Source organism: Medicago sativa, chromosome 1 (assembly GCF_051527215.1).
Source record: "Medicago sativa cultivar Bolivia chromosome 1, Bolivia_mono, whole genome shotgun sequence".
NCBI classification, from domain to species: Eukaryota; Viridiplantae; Streptophyta; class Magnoliopsida; order Fabales; family Fabaceae; genus Medicago; species Medicago sativa.
The window spans coordinates 81,502,191-81,522,364 of record NC_140749.1 but is presented as its reverse complement, the minus strand read 5'-3'; the positions used below and the strand labels follow the sequence as shown (position 1 = coordinate 81,522,364).

Here is a 20,174-nt window from a genome sequence, read left to right as displayed (position 1 = left end):
GAAAATCAAACATACTCTAGTGTGATGCTGCAAGAAATGCACATGCATCTCATGAATTTTGGGAAATGTTACCCTATACCCCTACATTTATACCCTCACCCGTACATTTTATTTGAATTGTCTGTTTTACCCTTCTTAAAACACCAATCTTCCCTGAAATTTATTCCTGTTCCCATCGGAATCCTCTTCTTGTTCACCTTGTTGTCTTCCTGTTTGCAAGCATCAACATCTGTGTCCAAAATCATCAGCTTTTCGCAATAGCGAGTATTATGATTCAGATCTCATTCAATTTTTCTTTGCGTTTTTGATTGATATTCATTCATGAAGATCGATTTTTGTTTTTAGATAATGTTTCCAGAAAACACAATCCTACATTTTCCAGATTTCAGTTTCAGAAAACGCAAATACACATGGAAAAGTGTTTGATTTGTTTGGGATCAATTTAATACTCACTAAGATATGTTTGTAATAGGATTAGGAAGTATATAGCACAACAATTACGGAAGACGAGAAGTATTACATAAATGTGTTATCCTTAAAGCAATTCTTTTTTTTCTTTCTTTCAAAAGTAACACATCAAAATTCTAAACAAAAATTGATAATTGGCCAATTCAAATTGCAAAGATGGATCAGATTATATGGCTTGATTTCACCTTAAATCTCAATTCAATTATGCCTAAAATCAATTCAATTGCATTAAGGATTTAACATGGGTTCCACGTCATGAAGAATTTGAAAGAATGATTAACAAATTTCTGGAATCGTTATTCTTTCCGGGTAATACAAACATGGACTTGCCATGTGGGGTGAACTCAAATATTGAAAGTGAGGGGTGAAAGAAAAGTGTAAAACGTTAAAATGATAGAAGGGGTAATATTGGAATTTTTTTATAATTTGTTGGGGTGGAGGTATAGATGTTGGGTATAGGGTAAAATGACCTGAGTTAATTTATTTAAACTAGACCATTGACCAGTGCTCCGCACGGGTCCTACCGACTAAAATATGTACGAATAAGTTATATCATAATAATAAAAAAAATATGAAATATTCACATGATAAAAATGTATTACATTAATCATATCATCTTGACATTAATATAGTTTGAAAACCGTACATTTTACATTAGTTATCATACATTACGAAATACTATAAAAACGACATTTGAAGTGACATTCGTATTTTCACATTCATCATTGGTTATCATCAACCCTTTTTTTTCGTTTGCATTCAACCCATCTCTTAAAGCAACTCTTGTTAATAGTCATTACAAATAAAACAAAGAAAAATTGACTCCTTTGAAACTTGATCCAAGCCTTACACCAATTCCATATTAAGTTTGTGCTTGTGTGGCAAGAGTTTGTAATTCCCCTCATTAAATCCTACCATGACATTCTCTAGCTTATATGTTCCTCCTTCTTCAACCATTCCTTGAATCGTTGGCACCAGGAACTTATGAACAGTGGCATGGATCCGTCCTCGCTAAACAAAAACTAACATGTCATTAACATAAACCATATATGTTATCGTAGTGGCAACTTGAAAAAATGATCATTTATTTATACAATCGATTTATATAATATACCTTTTCATCAACCAATATCATGTTCATGAAGATGATATCGTCTGGATTTTTCTTATCACAGATCAGCCATATATGGGCCACACGGACAATCAACTTCAAATCTTTCTTTCCACCTGTCACAGCTGAAATGGGGGTGAAAATGTTTGCCATATTAGCAAGTGCAAGAAAGAGTTAAATTTGCTTAAAGTCGAGAATGGTTGTATTAGCACAACTAAGTGGTATTTAAATAGGTAATTGTCAATTCTCTTCGTTAGTTTCAAATGTGATTAATCATAGTCTTCTATTGATAATAATTACTATTCAAAAGTTTTTAATTGCCATTAACTACGTTCTTGATTGCCATTAACACTACGTCATAATTACTATTCCAAATCGAATCAACTTTGATACGTGTTATTTTTTGAAATAAGTACGTCATAATTGCTTTTAATAGGTAGTAATTGGGAGAGTGGTTAGTGCATAATGCATAAAAGCAATTAAAAGTAATTCATATACGAAAATATGCGACTTTCAAGTTTTTGATTGTCATTAACGACGTTTTCAAGCCATTAACTACGTTCTTAATTGCCTTTAACAGTACGTAATAATTACTATTCAAAATCGAATCAACTTTGATACGTGTTAATTTTTGAAATAAGTACGTAGTTAATTGCTTTTAATAGGTAGTAATCAGTAGAGTGATTGGTTCATAATGCATAAAAACAATTAAAAGTAATTCCTATACAAAAATATGCGACTTAAAAGTTTTTAATTGCCATTAACTACGTTCTTAATTGCCATTAACAATACATAATAATTAATATTCAAAATTGAATCAACCTTGATACGTGTTAATATTTGAAATAAGTAGGTCATAATTGCTTTTAATAGGTAGTAATTGGTAGAGTGATTAGTGCATACTTTAGTGGTAAAATTCGAGGGAAATTTCACCTTGAAACGCATATCTTCCTATCACTCTATATCGGATAGCACATTATAGTGTAAAAAATGCACGTGAAACATTGAAATGTCAGTAGAATAATGTGATAGGAATTAGTGTATGCGTGAAACAGTAAAAAAATGTATGCGTGAAACATTTTCAATTGCCACTCTCTAAGGGATGTTTATGTTATTTCTGATTAGCAATTAGTGTAGGGGAATTAGTTATTTCTGATTAGCAATTAGTGTAGGGGAATGTTAACCGACTTGATTAGGCTTTAATACGTATTCAATTGCATTAACGAAGTGAGAGAACTTTTTTCAAGTTTGAATAAACGGATGTGATCAAGTGCTTGAACGGATGAGATTACTCGAGCAATTAGTACATGTTTAGGAGGGAAAAAAGCTAGGGAATTAGGGCAAAGTAAGGAGGATTAGGGCAAACATGATAGCCAAGCAAGTCTAGCTTTTATAATAAAGGATAGAAGAACAAAGCATTCAACTTTTGTGGTTTGTAAATGTAACCCTAACAATGCTTACTCCATGCATCAACTTTTATACAAATGATAATAATTTGTGATATGTTTATTGTTTACAAAGTTTTACTATAACATAAAATGTATCAAACCCCTTCTATCTAACCCCTTCTCCCCACCTTCCACAACACCCTCACCCTCGTTACCCCTCTTCTCCTTCCGACGAACCCTCACCGGGACAGACCCCACCAGCACCTTGCCTCCTTCACCCTCCTTCATCTCTCCCACCTTCTTCAACTCAGCCTTACTTTTTTCTCCCTCTGATCCCTTTCCTCCAACACCCTCGACACCAGCCTTCCTACCCGTCTTCCCCGCAACCTCGCCTCCTACACCCTCATCCTTCCTCACCACATTCCTCTTAGTTTTCCTATCAAACCTAGCGAGTACAGCACGAACACAGTATTGACCAAAAGACACATTATTAACCGCTTTTAATAATTTATCAACATCACGAACTTTGGCATACCGTACAAAACCATAAACATCCCCATACACATTCCTATTGTTAGCCACAAAAACATCTTCAAGCATGCCACATACTTCAAACCCCTTTCTTAAGAAAAAAAGTTGAAGTCTGTGGAGGAAAATTTGTAACGTAAAATGTAACAAACCGTTTCAAGGACGAGTCAGCCTCTGCATCAGTTTTGGATTCCATGTTAACGTGCGGTTTCTGCCCAGCAACCACAATCGCACTGCTCCTCTCATGACAAATTGCTTCTGGTCGACGCAACTTGACTTGGTTCCTGACCCTTCTACGTGATTGATCAGAGTAATACCGATCGTCGTCTTCAACATCACAATCGTGACTATTCCTATATGAGAAAGTTGACATGATAAAATTTCGAAAACTCGTGACTATTTTCAAAATCAAAATTAATGTAGTGTTTCTATTAAGTAACTTTTTATTTTATATGGAAAATATTGTTCAGTGTTTGCACCACACCTGTTGCTGATTTTATGTACTTATATCTACATAAACAATTTTTTATATACATATATGAGAAAGTTGATATGATAAAATTTTGAAAACCCATGACTATTTTCAAAATCAAAATTAATGTAATGTTTCTATTAAGCAACTTTTTATTTTATGTGTAAAAGATTGTTCATTGTTTGCACTGGACCTGTTGCAAAATTTATGTACTTATATCTGCATAAACAAATTTTTATATACACTAGCGAAAAGACGGGAACTCACATGCCTGTCTTTCTGCCGTTTTTATTGCGCTAACGTTTGAAAATTATGAACGGTGTTTTTTATGAAACTTTAATTTTGATTAAAAGTAAAAATATAAATGTTTTTTGCATTCAAATTATAACAAACTAAACTAATCATGTTCAATTTATCTATTTCAATGAACCAACTATATAACAAATAAATATAATCTAATTTTTTTTTAATGACACCAACAAAAAATTTTATTATATAAAAAGTTGTTTAAGGGTATAATTGGGATAATGAAAAAGTAAGTATAAATATACTCATCTAGTTTGTTACACTTTTTAAATGATAAAGGAAAAAAATCACACACACACACACACACACACACACACACACACACACACACACACACACACACACACACACATATATATATATATATATATATATATTCATACCGTGTTTGTCACATTTTTTAAATATTTAAATTTATTTTTATTTATTTGTTACATGTGTAAAAAAACTTAAAAGACGTTGATTTAATAATGAGAACGACATGTCAGACACAATAGGATCAAAGAGATGAAGATGAAGTTCATAGGAGAAGTAGGCATTAGAGGTAGAAACAAATGAATAATCCTTGCAATTCATATTGAATTAGATTGAAAAAGATAACAAGAGAGTACAACAGTGAGGGATATTTATAGGGTGAGTTAGTCTAACTAACTCTTAACTACCTAACCAACTAACTCTAGCTTACTTTTAACTAACCATGATTTATTCACTATACTCTAATACGGCATAAACCTCAACATCCATGATAACTTTCTCGATTGAGAATGAAAAGTGTTTATGTATAAACCCAAAATATAAACACTTTGGCATTTACATTTCAAAATCATTTAGAATAGTTATTATAGCAAATGGAGTGAAAACTGTTTGCCGTTTTGATTTTGAAAATGGAGTTTTATAAAAAATGAATTGAGAGTTTTTTAAATGTAATGTTAGATTGTGGTGTGAGTAACCCTTAAAAAAAATTGTGTTAAAACGTCAACTGATTTAGTTTATAATTGAAAAAACAAAAAAACTAATTGAAATTCAAAATTACATTGGTTGTAATCAAAATATAATATTTTCCACTTGATCTATGTTTTCTACGAATAGAAAATTTGGAGGAAGTCAGCAATAAAGTGTTTTTTTATTTGTGTTATAAGATTGAAAACAAAAAATATTTTAGTTTGTGTGCATTATGGAAGTGTGTATAACCCTGTAGATTTCGTGTATAAAGTTTTGTTGTTTAATCAATGTTTATCTTTGAGCTAGATTTGTATTTTTACGTGCATTCATATACGATGGAAAAAAAAAACTATTGATATTTGATAACTTATATCAAAAAGGAACATGTGAAAAAATGAATCGTGGTGGATCAAAAATTTTCCAAGCATTTTAATAAAATGTAAAGCTCTCTTACATATACGTTTTTACATCTATGTGTTTCTTCATAGCAGAGAATCAAACAAATTCATGCATTTTCAATAAGTCACAGTATCACACTTAACAACCCCATAAATGGGTAAGCAACTTCTTTTAAAGATTGTTTCCCTCTCGTCACTCATGTCTTATGCTTACAACATTTTCAAACAACCAGGTAAAATAAACGTGATCTTTTGAAATACAATGATTAGAGGTTAATCTGAAAGTGAAGACTTTACACATGCATTTGCTTTTTATTGTAAAATGTTGGTTTCAAGTATTAAACTTGATACTCATACCTACCATTCCCTTTTTAAGAAGATTTCAAATGTTAGAGAAAGGGAAATTGTTTGATTCTGTTATTGTGAGAAAATGTTTTGAATCATTTTAGGTTAAGTTTCGAATTACATTGAAACCAAAATTGTGTGGACATAATTATGCGTTGAGAAAGAGCTTAATTTTTTCATTCTAGATGTAGTAAACTTGTTGTGCTATCCATTTTTTTTTGTAGTTGTAGGTTAAATATGAATTTTAATTTTTTAGCACTTAAAATTAAATTTATATTTTGTTAAAAATTTATAAATTCTTATACGTGAGATTCTTATAGTATTCTATATATCTACGTAAAAATTCAATCAAAAATAAGAATAGCAAAAAAAAAAAATTTAGAAGTGAAATTAAACTTTACTAAAGATAGTTCAAAATTAAGATACCATATTACACTTCGGTTCCAAAATATAAACAACTGCCGTCACCCACAAGACTCAAGGAATTACATAACCTAGTCCAACTAATTAAAACGCTCAATTGCGTGAAACAATGCATAAAAGTCTGATAACATTAAAAGTTTGATAACAAGTCTGCCAAATCATTATGCTATATCTTTACCTTTTCCAACCTGCTTATCAAGACCAAATGAAGCATTAAGCTTGTTTGCAAGCTTAGGAAGTTCTTCATCGGTGCTATTATCCATTGCTCTGACGCAGCAAGACACCATCTCTCTCGAAAAATCAGCTCCCTTGTAAGAATCTTGACAAATTTTCAAGGATTTACCCAACCTCTCTTGAAACTGAGAGAACTCAGTGTCAAATGTGACTTTGTCACCATCAACAGCAGACTCACAAATACTTAAACATTCCTGTAATCCGTCTATAGCACTCCATTTCTGGTTACAGCATTTGAAACAACATTCACACACCTTTTTCATATTTTTCACGTGAAGGTGGTCCATGTGAGGATCAAGGATCTTGTTAGCAGCTTCTCCGACTTTCACGATGTGCTCTCTAAGTTTTCTTGCATCTTTTTCGTCATTAGGAGGAATGAAACAACCGTTGTCCATTAGGCGGCAGAGGCAGCGGCAACAACGGTGACGACTCCAGCGACTCCAGCTGCTTGTTGATTTAGGGTTTGCGAGATTTTGAACTATCTTTACGGTTGCTTATTGATATATTTTAATTGTTATATAACATCATAACAATTTAAACAATTATTACATCATATTTTATCCAACAACAATACAAATCAACCCATCATTAGCATCACCATAAACCATTCACTTTCTTTTAAAAAGTAAAAAATAAACCATTCACTTTCTTATTCCTTTCCCACCGATATACGGGTCAACTTTTCAGTATATTTTAACTCCAATTACTTCATAATATCAAAATATTTACAATTGAAGGACAATTCAACTACCATTACGGTTGCTTATTGATATATTTTAATTGTTATATAACATCTAAAAACATCCACAATGGGTCGTACTTTTGCATCAAGTTCCTCATCCTATACAGATAACTTAAACATCGTTGTCTTTGAAAAAACATTGATTACCATGAAATGAATAACACATAGATAACAATAAATAAAAAAGAACATGATATTTCTTAATGGAGGATCGAACCCTCGTTGATAACATAACATTTTATGAATTCGCGAAAAAGGTTTAACGGTTTCGAAAATTGTGGCCCTAAGTCTAACCATTTGTTTCTTTGTTATTTTGTTTTTAACGCGTAACAAACACAAAAATAGTCACATGAAAATAAGCATATCAACTCATACAATGCCACATAATCAAACCCTTGCCACATAAGCTTTTGTTGACAAAATTATTATCATTAGGTTTAAAAAATTATGATTTATGATATTATACATGTTAACTGTAACACCCCGTTTTCCCAACATAAAAATTTCTTAATAAAATCAGAGTAATTCATCGTAAACGGAATGTCACATTTCATAAAAATCATAAATGAATAAATAATAATTTATCCTTCAAAAATTCAATCAACAAAGTACTTAATATCTTGCAGCGGAATTATTCAACATCCAAAAATAGTCTTTGGCACATAATGCCTCATCATAAAAGTCTCATAAATAGTCTAAAACATCGTAATCAGTTCAATTCAACAACTTCATTAAAAATCTTATAAAACAATACGTAAGGAATAGAAAACAATGTCAAAACTCCCATCCCGTTACGTATCAGAGCACCTAAAGACACACTTGTGAGGAGTCCACTCACGATCACGCCTAATCTTGATTACCTGCAAGTTACTCATACGAAGAGCAACATTTTCAAGCAGAAGGGGTGAGATTCACAAAACAATAATATTAAGCATATAATTCAACAATTATATCTAACATCTTAAACTTCATTAACTAGTATCATTACTCTCCCTACATTAGTCATAAACATCATCACATGTCATCAATAATATCACAAACATCATCACATATCATCGACATAATAATCATGAACATCTTCATATATCATCAAACATTAGTCGTAAGCATTATCATATATCATCATCATTATAATAATCACAAACATCACATAGCATCTTAATCATAAACATAAACATCATATATCATCTTAATCATAACATCATATATCATCGTATATCATAACATCATACATCATCTTAATCATAATTCATCATTAGATACTTCATCAAACATCACAACTTAATGACTTGACTCGACTATGCAACTCTTTCGTCTTAAATCATCTTGACTATGCAACTCTTTCGTCTTAAATCATCTTAACTCGACTATGCAACTCTTTCATCTTAAAACATTTTGACAATGCAAATGCATGTGGTACCATTCTAGGGCATAAGCCCTCGTCACTATTGAGCATAAATAGGCTCCCATGGCTTGAACCCTCGTCACTTTTGAGCACAAGGCTTCAGGGCTTGAACCCTCATCGCTTTAAATGAGTATGCATGGACTCAACATCTTACATCTTAGAAACATCATGAACATCTTATAACTTCTTAACATCTTAACATCTTGACAACATAACGTCATAACAACTTGATGACTTAACAACTTCAACGACATCGACAAACAACTTACAACTTTGAAGACATTGACGACAACTGTGGTAACGACAATGACAGCGACTTCACATCATAATTTCATATTCATCAATCATAAACAACGTCATATAACATCGTGCTGAAACATCAACAATTCATCATATAACATCGTATTCAAACATCAACAATTCATCATATAACATCGTATTTAAACATCAACAATTCATCATATAACATCGTATTTAAACATCAACAATTCATCATGCATCTTTGTAAAAACATAATAAATTATCCACAACATATTTTCATGCCAAACCAAAGCTACTGGAAAGATATCACAATTATCAACAACTTTCATGTTTATACCAAAGACTAATTCAGAACAGAAACATGTGAAACAGACGCAAAAACATGAAACAGAGAATGCTGTCACCGTACAATTTAGCTAAGACCTCCTTGGAGTATTTTCATCATAACTCAGAAACTAAAAGTCATTTTCACGTCAAACCAAAGCCATTGGAAAGCTAACAAAATTATCTAAAACTTTCATGTTTACACCAAAGGTTAATTCTGTACCGATCAATACCAGTTTTCATTTTAAATTAGGAAAAGTTGTGCAGAAAGTCCATAAAAATTCAATGTGACCTACGTGCACCATAACTCAAGTTCTATAAATCATTTTGACACCAGACCAACGACATTAGAAAACTATCATCCTATGGATTATCTAAGGTCTGTACACAGTTTTTACATCAATCTAACAACTTTTCATCGGTTAATCCTCAATTCTTCACTTAAAACCCTAATTCCTCAATCCTCACAAACTCTTCCCACAACTCGTTAAATCTAATCATTATAATCATACACATAATAGTATTGAATGTTAGTCTCACACTTACCTTAACAATCGATGCAGCCTCTTCTCTCTTCTCTTTGTCTTCTCTTCTCTTCTCTCCTTGTTCTCATCTTTTCCAAAAAGCGGTTTAACGTAAAAACTCTTTCTAACTTAAGCTTCCTTATTTATAATACTAAATACTCTTCCTAAATCTGTTTAGGCCGAATAACTCTCTCTTCTTTCTATTCTAACCCCAAAATCTACTTACTCTAATAATTCTCATATTCTAATAAATAATAGAATAAAGCCACTTAATAAAATACCAACACCTCACATATTTAAAATAAATCACATAAATAGACTCTAACTTAATAAAAATAATTAAATATCAAAGTGGGCGTTACATTAACAACTAAAAATACATTTTTTGGTATACAAACAAAAAATAACTCAATTTTACATAATTGAGCTAATGAAAGTTTGTCCACTCTATTTTTTTTCTTGGAGCTGACTCACTTGCAAGGTCGTGAGATCAATTTTCAAAGTTTGTGTGAGAACCTCTCAACATGATGACCTATTTAATGAATGATATCTAAGTACCTCTATTAAAGTTCGTTGAATCTTGAAGTCTTTCCCGACCTCGAGGAGCGCTTGGAGCTTAATTGACCTAAACTTTTATTTCAATAAAAAAAATACAAAAACTCATCTAATTTGCAAAAATTAAATAAATAATAAAAAAAGGTTAAATAATTTTTTGGATCATATAGATATCTCAAATATTTGTAAAAAAAATCTTAAATTTTGTTTTTTATCTGTCTCAATTTTTTTAGCAAGTTTTATTGTTCCAAATGTTTTTCGTGACAACTTCTAAATAAACTCACCTTTATTCTTCAAAATTTTGAATTTTTTTTGTAATTATAGGTTAAATATGAATTTTAAATTTTTAACGCTTAAAATTAAATTTATATTTTATTAAAAATTTATAAATTCTTATACAAGAGATTGTTATAATATTCTACTAGTGTATTTACCCGGCGTTGCCCGGGTTAAACATATTCAAGATCAAAAAATTCTATGTATGATATCTGCAAATAAAATTTATCACGGATTGGTATGTGACGAATATCTTAATAAATACACACGAATATAATAAAATAAACCATATTATAAATACTCGTAAATTTATAGATGCACACACAGATGAAATTAACGGGATTTAGTAAAAATATTAATATAGAATAAAATTAACTTTTTATAAGTTTTCGGACTCACATAAATCCATATTCGTTATTAAATTAATAAAACTATACAATTGTTGTGTTACATAAAATAATATATAACTGGATTTCCTAATTAAAGATTTTTGTTTGATTAGTAATTTGCGAATACCTCGTTTGGTGTTAAGTAAAATATTTATTAAATAAGATCAAAAGTTTGTTGAAATATTTATACCAAATTAAATATTGGTTTTAAAATATAGAAAAATAATAAAAATATCGCTAATAAACGTGGAAGTGACACATGGCATAAAAAACCTTACTTTATATATATATATATATATATATATATATATATATATACACACTATTGATTGATTGATTGATTAATTAATTGATAGTATTGATTGATGATTTATAGTTGAAGGGTATCATATGTAATTTGTTGAGATATTTCAGTTACATAAAATATTAGGAATTCAATAAAAAAGTTAAGTAAAATATTTAATAGATAAGATCAAAAGTATGTTGAGATATTTATGCCAAATTAAATATTGGTTTTAAAAAATAGAAAAATAATAAAAATAATGCTAATAAACGTGGAAGTGACACGTGGCATAAAAAACCTTACTTTATATATATATATTGATTGATTGATTGATTGATGATTGATTGATATATATACTATTGATTGATTGATGATTTATAGTTGAAGGGTATCGTATGTAATTTGTTGAGATATTTCTATTACATAAAATATTAGGAATTCAATAAAAAAGTTAAGTAAAATATTTAATAGATAAGACCAAAAGTTTGTTAAGAGATTTATGCCAAATTAAATATTGGTTTTAAAAAATAGAAAAATGATAAAAATATAGTGAATAAATGTGGAAGTGATACGTGACATAAAAACCTTACTTTATATATATACTATTGATATTGATTGATTGAGATATTTCAGCTACATAAAATATTAGAAATTCAATAAAAATTTAAAGAAATATCGATTGATTGATGATTGATTGATATATATATATATATATATATATATATATATATATATATATTATTGATTGATTGATTGATGATTTATAGTTGAAGGGTATCGTATGTAATTTGTTGAGATATTTCTGTTACATAAAATATTAGGAATTCAATAAAAAAGTTAAGTAAAATATTTAATAGATAAAACCAAAAGTTTGTTGAGAGATTTATGTCAAATTAAATATTGATTTTAAAAAATAGAAAAATGATAAAAATATAGCGAATAAATGTGAAAGTGACACGTGGCATAAAAAATCTTGCTTTATATATATACTATTGATTAATATTGATTGATTGAGATATTTCAGCTACATAAAATATTAGAAATTCAATAAAAATTTAAAGAAACTAGATTTTTGACCCGTGCTCCGCTCGGGTTTATTGTAAAAAAAATTGACATACGAATAATAAAATGCAATATATAATTTTTTTGAAGGGAAATGCAATATATAATTGGTAACGGTGAAAAAAATACCACGTGATAATCTATAGTAGTCAAAATAAAACACTTCATAAAATGTATGAAATCTGATAAAAGAAAATTAGGTTAAGTTGTTGCAGACTTAACAAAATTAATAAGGGTTAATTAAGTAAATGGTCCCTATAAACATTCAGAATTTTGTTTTTAGTCCCTATAAAATAAAATCACACTTTTTAGTCCCTGTGACATTTTCCTTAAGCATTTTAGGGACAAAAAATGTTGACAAAAATTTTTGACAGGGACTAAAAATGATGATGGAAATCATTACAGGGACTAAAAATGCTGACGGAAAATTTTATAGGGACTAAAAAGTGTGATTTTATTTTGTAAGGACTAAAAACAAAATTCTGGATATTTATAGGGACCATTTACTTAATTAACCCAATTAATAAATAAGGATTAGGGTAGAAAATATTTGCTTAATAAAAAAAAAAGGCAAGAGGATAGGAATAAAATTGGTGCGATGCATTTTTTTAGATGGAATTTGTTAGGTTAAATAATTGCAAACCTAATTTGCATATGAGCGGGAAAAAATTAGGTTAAGTTGCTGCAGACTTAACAAAATTAATAAATAAGGATTTGCAAATGAGCGGGAAAAAATTAGGTTAAATTGCTGCAGACGTAACAAAATTAAAAAATAAGGATTTTTTTAGATGGAATTTGTTAGGTTAAATAATTGTAAACCTAATTTGCAAATGAGCGGGAAAAAATTAGGTTAAGTTGCTGCAGACTTAACAAAATTAATAAATAAGGATTTGCAAATGAGCGGGAAAAAATTAGGTTAAGTTGCTGCAGACGTAACAAAATTAATAAATAAGGATAAATAAGGATGTCAAAAAAACAGGCATGAAATTAAAAAAAAATCCAAAAAAAAAGTGTAAAATTCTCGACAAAAAAAAATATAAAATAGAATGATCATACGTGATCATTAATATGGTAGAAAATATTTTCTTCAAAAAAAAAGGCAAGCGGATAGGAATGAAATTGGTGTGCAATGCATTTTTTTTAGATGAAATTTGTTAGGTTAAATAATTGCAAACCTAATAAAGCAAATGAACGGGAAAAAATTAGGTTAAGTTGTTGCAGACGTAACAAAATTAATAAATAAGGATTACTGAGTGCATACGATCAAAAGTTTGTTGAGATATTTATGTTAAATAAAATATTGGTTTTTAAAAATAGAAAAAATAATAAAAATATTGAGAATGAATATGGAAGTGACACGTGGCATAAAAAACCTTACTTATATATATATATATATATATATATATATATATATATATATATATATATATATATATATATATATATATCTATATACACGCACACACACACTATTGATTTTGGCAAATCCCAACCATTCCAATCATTGTGTTTGGTTTAGAAAAGAAGTTGTGAAGAGAGAAATAGGTGAGAGAGAGAGTGAGAAGAGAGAAATATGTGAGAAATAGAGTAGATTTGATGTGTTGTTTGGTATAAGAGAGAGATGAGAGAAATAGAAGAGAGAGAAGTGTTGATTATTTATAAAAGTACTAAGATACCCCTACATTAAAAAAATTCATTAAAATTATTTAATCTTTTATTCAAATTTATTTTCTTTAATTAAATTATTTATTTAAAATTTATATCAATTAAAAATTAATTAGTTTTTTTTTTTTGTGTTAAATTAAATTCATTAGTTTAATTGAATTAAGTTAAATTAATTCTAGCTTTTATGTAATTTAATCAATTATTAGGTCAATTTTAAAAATTTACTTACTCACTGTATTCCGTACTACTCGACAAATGGATATATTAGGAAAGCAACACTTTATCACCACTAATCACAGGTAAAAGACCCTTTATAGGCTACCATAACGAACTAACAGGTAAAAAAAAGGAAGAAAAAAACACTGATTCATAGGCTACCAAAACCATGAAACAATGGTGGGGCAAATATGGAAGTTTGAAAAAAATAACCCTTTCTTAGCTCTTTCTTCGCTCATGTGGAGAGATATAAACATGTGGGTCCCACATGTTTTAACTCTCTCTCCCCTATTTCTTTGGTCTGCCAAACAAGAGAAATAGCCAACTTCTCTTCTATTTCTCTCCCCTTAACTTCTCTCTCCCCTAATTCTCCTCTACCAAACACAGTGTAAATCTTTTTATTTAGTGCCAGATCAAAATTGAAATAGGTACTTTACTATTTTCATTTGAATTTAATTACAAAAAAAGGAGTATTTCCATGGTCTTCACGCATGAATGATGTGTGCCACCATCAGAAACAAAAAATGGCTACTGAAAACATGTCGAATCGAGTCGGGTTAGTAATATCCAGCACCCATTCCATTCGGGATTTTCTCTCCGAAGCGTCCATCGACACCACTCTCTCCGCCGAACTCCGACAAAAATGCTCCGATCTGCTCATCCAATCCGACGTACCGTATGAGCCACTCCGTGCTATCTGGATCGCCTCTGATCCATCCACTAGACCCGAATTGACCCAACTCTTATCGGGTACCAGCTTCATCTTCTCCAGCCCTAAACCCAGAGAAAAGGTCCAACGCTACTTTCAATTCCTTGTTTTTCATTATTCTCATACATCGAAATGAGTTTTCAGATTTTTATTTTATTTTTCTAGTTTCAAAATTTGTTCTTGTGATGTAATTAGATATTCGATGTGGAAAAGATATGATTGATTATGGCCTTGTTTGGATAACCAACTTAATTATTAAGCACTTTTAGCATAAGTGATTGATTATATATGAGTGCTTATGTATAACCTATTTCTATAACAAAAGATAAAATAAATTCAAACTGTTTCCTATTAAGTTATGAGGTATTTTCACAAGCTATTCTCTAAAGCTTATGGAAATAAGCTGAAAATAGCTTATAGACATGTAATAAACTGTTTTCATAAGCCCTCCCGTGCAGTCTCACAGTTGCTTATGTAAGTAGTTAAGCTCAAACAAATCAATACAAAAGGACCCTCTATATTACTGTTATAATTGTTTATGAAGTTCTGCTTGAGATTTTTGTGTGTTTTGGAGCAATGCAAGTAACTTTCATGTTGACTCTTTTGGTGTGAAGAGTGAAGAATTGAAGGCAAGGTTAAAAAAATTGGAAGATATAGCAGAGAGGAAAGCATATCAAGAGCTTGTGAAGGATATTGCACCAAAGGAAGATGTTGCAGAACCATTCTCTTCTTACAAGGATCAATTAGGATTTGGTATATTCTTGTTTCATTTGTCTACTATGAGGGTTTAGCATATCTATAAAGTTTTTTGTGTGGCCTGTACGTCTTTCTCTGTTCATTTATTTAGTTATTTGGAAAATAATTTTTGTTCATCAGTAGCTTGTCTTTTCACTTTAAAAAAATATACATTTGAGTATCTGAAGCTTTGGTTTATTAATTTGCTCATTTAGATTGACTATTGTTGGACAGAACACTGGTGTCGTTTGATTCATGTAACCGACCCCACTTGGTGGGATAAAGCTTGGTTGTTGTAGTATTGTTGGATGTTGGATATAGAGTAGCTTGTTTTACTCAACGTTCTCATTTTTAAGTACCTTACTTTGTTGCTGCGCCAAGTATGCAATACACTGTAATGCAGTTTGTTTGTACTTTGTCCAGAGGTTTTGTTTATAGAAGTTGTTAGTATGGCTGCAAAGTTGGAGTCCGGATTTGACCATTTATCTATCCTTCATTTACTGTTCATTATGAGAGAGATAGACACAAGTGGAAGATTAGTGAGGTCCAGTTATTAAAATGGATGCCCCTAATCTATCACTTGTGCCTATCTCTTTCAGAAATGGACAAGAAATGGAGGGTAGATAAATTGAGCAAACCTGGACTCGCAAAATTGCAATCCGTATGTTCTCAATTGTAGTTTTATTGGGTATTTTACGCACTTCCACCGTAACAGAGTTTATTTTGATTTTTGTATGAAGTTCTTGATTGAACTTAGTAACATGGAAACATAATATATGTAATGAAATAGAAAAGAAAAAACATGCCTTTTGGTTTGAAAAGGGGACATTGTGTTGGGCATGTGGCACTTACTGTATGACTCTGGTAATGAGACTTTTCTGTGTAAACATTTTACTTTATGTTAGTAGTATATGTTGGTGGTACTAGTGGATTATGTTAGTTATCTTTGTGCAATAACCGATTTACAGTACTTGTTATATATAGCAACAGGATGTTCAAACACTTGAATATCATTTCCAATCACAACTACAATTTTGCTTCCTTTAGTTCACTTTTGATATTTAAACCTTTCACCGGATAATGTACTATGTTTTACTGTAATTGATAATAGTTATCAATTTTAATTACTTGCTGTTGTCAGTGAAGAAGTTAGGCAATTTCTTGTGTTGGTAGACTTTCCTCAGTGATTGCGAGTGTTGATATTACTGAAAACATAGTCCCTTTAATATTCTCTCTATTATAAGAAAACTGAATTCATATTACAATTTGTAGAATTTTTTCCCCTCTCTATTTTCTAGGTGCATGTGTCTTGCCAGATGTAGTTTCTCTAGTCTATTATAGACGCGGTTTAAGCCTGCATATCTCTGAAGTATTTTTATTTGATTTCTTTTTTAATTTTTTTCAGGTTTGCATGTTTTGGTTACAATGTTTACTGGCTATCTTGTTGGATATGCAGCATTTAGAGCTCTGTTTGATCACAGTCCTGCCATGGTATTGTCTAAAATCTGTTTGACATTACCTTTTTTTATAAGCTAAAATAATTTATTGACAAAAGATAAATTTAGCATAAGAGATACCAAATTATGTCATAGAATTACAAACCAACTTAAGAGGGACCCCAACAAACTACCTAGGGAAACACCGAAGAACAAAAAAATATCCAACTTAATAAACTATATGCCGAAATTTTCAGAAACACTGAAACAAGCAGCATGATTTATCAACCAAAGATGAAACAACATATCTAAAACCAGATAATCCCGTAGTGAGCCAACTCTAAGCTTTCAGTTTTGCCACTTTTACAATCTTTTCCACATCCAAGGCAACTGTGTATTGAACACCTTTTGATTACGAGGCCACCAAAAATAGTCCAAACTATCATAAACCATGTAGATTGCTAAGCATCCCCTCTTTATGTTATTGTCGTTTATTTATCGTGTCAAATAGTTTAGATGAATTCTCATATCTCTTCGTATCCTTTTTTTCCTTTCTTATCTATGCTTTCAGAATGCAGCTGGAGGAATTCTTGGGTTGGTGGGTGCCATGCTTGTTGAGACTTTCCTTTTCATTATTAGAAATTCCGATCTAGATAGCAACAAAAAAAGGAAATCAAATCAAAAACCGAGATCATCATTTTCCACATCCAGTCTCAAGAAAAACCTGTAGACATGATCAAAGGTGGCTGTGTTTCAGTTATGCATATAGTACCAATAATACAAAATTATAGTGTAGTCCATTGTAATTGTAAAACACTGTTCTCAGTTATAGATAACTTAGAAGTGGTTTTTGCACAATGTATCAATTCTTTTTTAACTGAGCTGAATGTTTCATCAAATATGTTCATGATGTGCACCTTTTAGTTCTGATAAGCAATGAAATAGATACATATGGACCTGAAGCATGCACTGATTCCTGTTGTTTTATTCAGTTCAAGCGGCTAAGCAATGTAGCAACATGCTTTCTTCTGTTGGTCTTAATAGTTAACGCGTCAAATGTCCAGCATGGTTTCACTGAACTCATCTTTCTGTGTTTCCATTCTTGTGTGCTACATTGTTTCGCAGATATTGTTGTATAATTATTAACTTCTTTATATATGATGATGCTGTCACACAGTCTTTGTTTGGCAGGGTGGGTAAACCTTTATATAAGCATTGGAAGAGGGATTTAAAGGGCATTTAAAAAAGCCCCAATTCCTTTCTCTCTTTTAAGGACTCTCAAACAAGGGAAAATATTATCATAAACTTATTCTTCTTTTCAAGATCCTCTTCCATACAAACCATTAGTCTGCAATCTCAAGCCTCGTCAATTTGAGAAAATATTTTCAATAATTTATTGTGTTTTTACGTTTCACCTAATTTTCAATTTGTTATTTATTTTCTAAAATTTATATTATTTGTGTTTTTTTTTTTGACAGATTATATTATTTGTGTTGTTATATACTAGTATGCAATAATATAGTCTATTAAAGAATCTCCAACCAAATAACATATTTTGGGTTCAAGAATTTAATTTACTATTGGAGATGTTCTGGACTGGATAATAATTGGGTGACATTGTGGTTGATGATATTGGCGACATTAGCCAACCACGATGTTACAAGGGTATAAAGAAACAAAAAAATATTGTAAATGAGAAAGATGAAAGACACTTGTGACATTGTAGTTAGCCAATGCCACATGTCGTCAACCACAATGTCACCCAAGTGATACCCGTTCTAAACTGGACATGTCATAAAGTACATAGACATAAAAGAAGGAAGGTGTACAGATATGGGAATCCATTCCCCCGGACACGAACATTGTTATATGATTATTTTATAATTTTATTTAGGGAGTTCATTTACATTCAATTTTAATTAATTCTATATTTCATAAATCTTTTTTGTTTATCGGTTGGATTTGGATTCAAAAGGTTGGTCCAACCATAACTTTTTTGTGGGAAACGTAATTCAATTCTTTCCATGAATATCTTAAACGACCATTTCTAATTGGAATTTACCTTGAGCACGTTTTATTTGAGAAAAGGCTGGAATAAGCGGAATAAGATTTTGCGTAGATAATTATAATATGCTAAAGTGGTCTGGAATTGTGTTTTTGGTAAATAATAGTCGATGAGAAGTTGGAACAATCAAGAGCCACAAACAAACAACCACACAAGTATCATCGATGGACATCATCACATCAATCAATATTTTATTGTAGAGAGCAAAGAGGCACGTGAATCACGCAAATCTCACCGTTTTTTTTTTTGTACACACTTTTATGTTTATAATATTATATACTCCGTATATTTTTATGACAGTCGTTTAATATTATATAAGCTGATTATTATACTGAATTTCTACCGTACAGCCAGCGGCGAAGCTAGCAAATATTTTACGAGGGGGCCAAATTTAAAGAAAAAATAAAATATTTGTAAAACCAACATATTAAATTTAAAGATAAAGTATATTTTTAGTCCAATAAATTATAACTTTTTAGGTTTAGTCACTACAAAAAAATTATTTAATTTTATTTTTTGCAAATCTTTACAATAAAAAAAGAGTGTTTTTAGTCATGCATTTAATTTCGATAACAACAAATTAAGGACTAAAATTAAACAAAATCTTAGGTACTTAACTTAAAAATCGCGAGTGTTTTAGAGACTAAATCTAAATTTAATCCTAAACTTTAACCGATATGTTAACAAAAAAAAATCAAAATAATTTCTACTTACATGAAATGTAAATTAAAGCAATAACAAAGAAAATAAAAATTGACAAGCTATTTAGAAAAGTTGGGCACAACGTGTTTCAAAAAATGAATTTTATTCATAATTGATTATATATTAAATAGACTAATAATATCTTTTCCGATGTAAACAAATAAGTTATTTAGAAACTCATTATATGTTTAATTTGTTTCTGACTATTGT

The 20,174-nt window shown here is 30.3% G+C and overlaps 2 protein-coding genes across 2 annotated transcripts; one reads left to right on the top strand and one right to left on the bottom strand.

Moving 5' to 3' along the window:
- Window positions 1–6,542: 6,542 nt before the first annotated feature.
- LOC146958070 (uncharacterized) lies at window positions 6,543–7,010 on the bottom strand. Its single transcript, XM_085751530.1, has one exon. The coding sequence runs from the start codon at window positions 7,008–7,010 to the stop codon at window positions 6,543–6,545; it is 468 nt and encodes a 155-aa protein (XP_085607656.1).
- A 7,789-nt stretch (window positions 7,011–14,799) lies between these two features.
- On the top strand, window positions 14,800–18,159 carry LOC146958069 (ER-based factor for assembly of V-ATPase). The gene is made up of 4 exons (XM_085741203.1): window positions 14,800–15,108; window positions 15,641–15,779; window positions 17,167–17,252; window positions 17,769–18,159. The coding sequence occupies exons 1-4, from the start codon at window positions 14,809–14,811 to the stop codon at window positions 17,925–17,927; spliced, it is 684 nt and encodes a 227-aa protein (XP_085597329.1). The 5' UTR covers window positions 14,800–14,808; the 3' UTR covers window positions 17,928–18,159.
- Window positions 18,160–20,174: the final 2,015 nt, after the last annotated feature.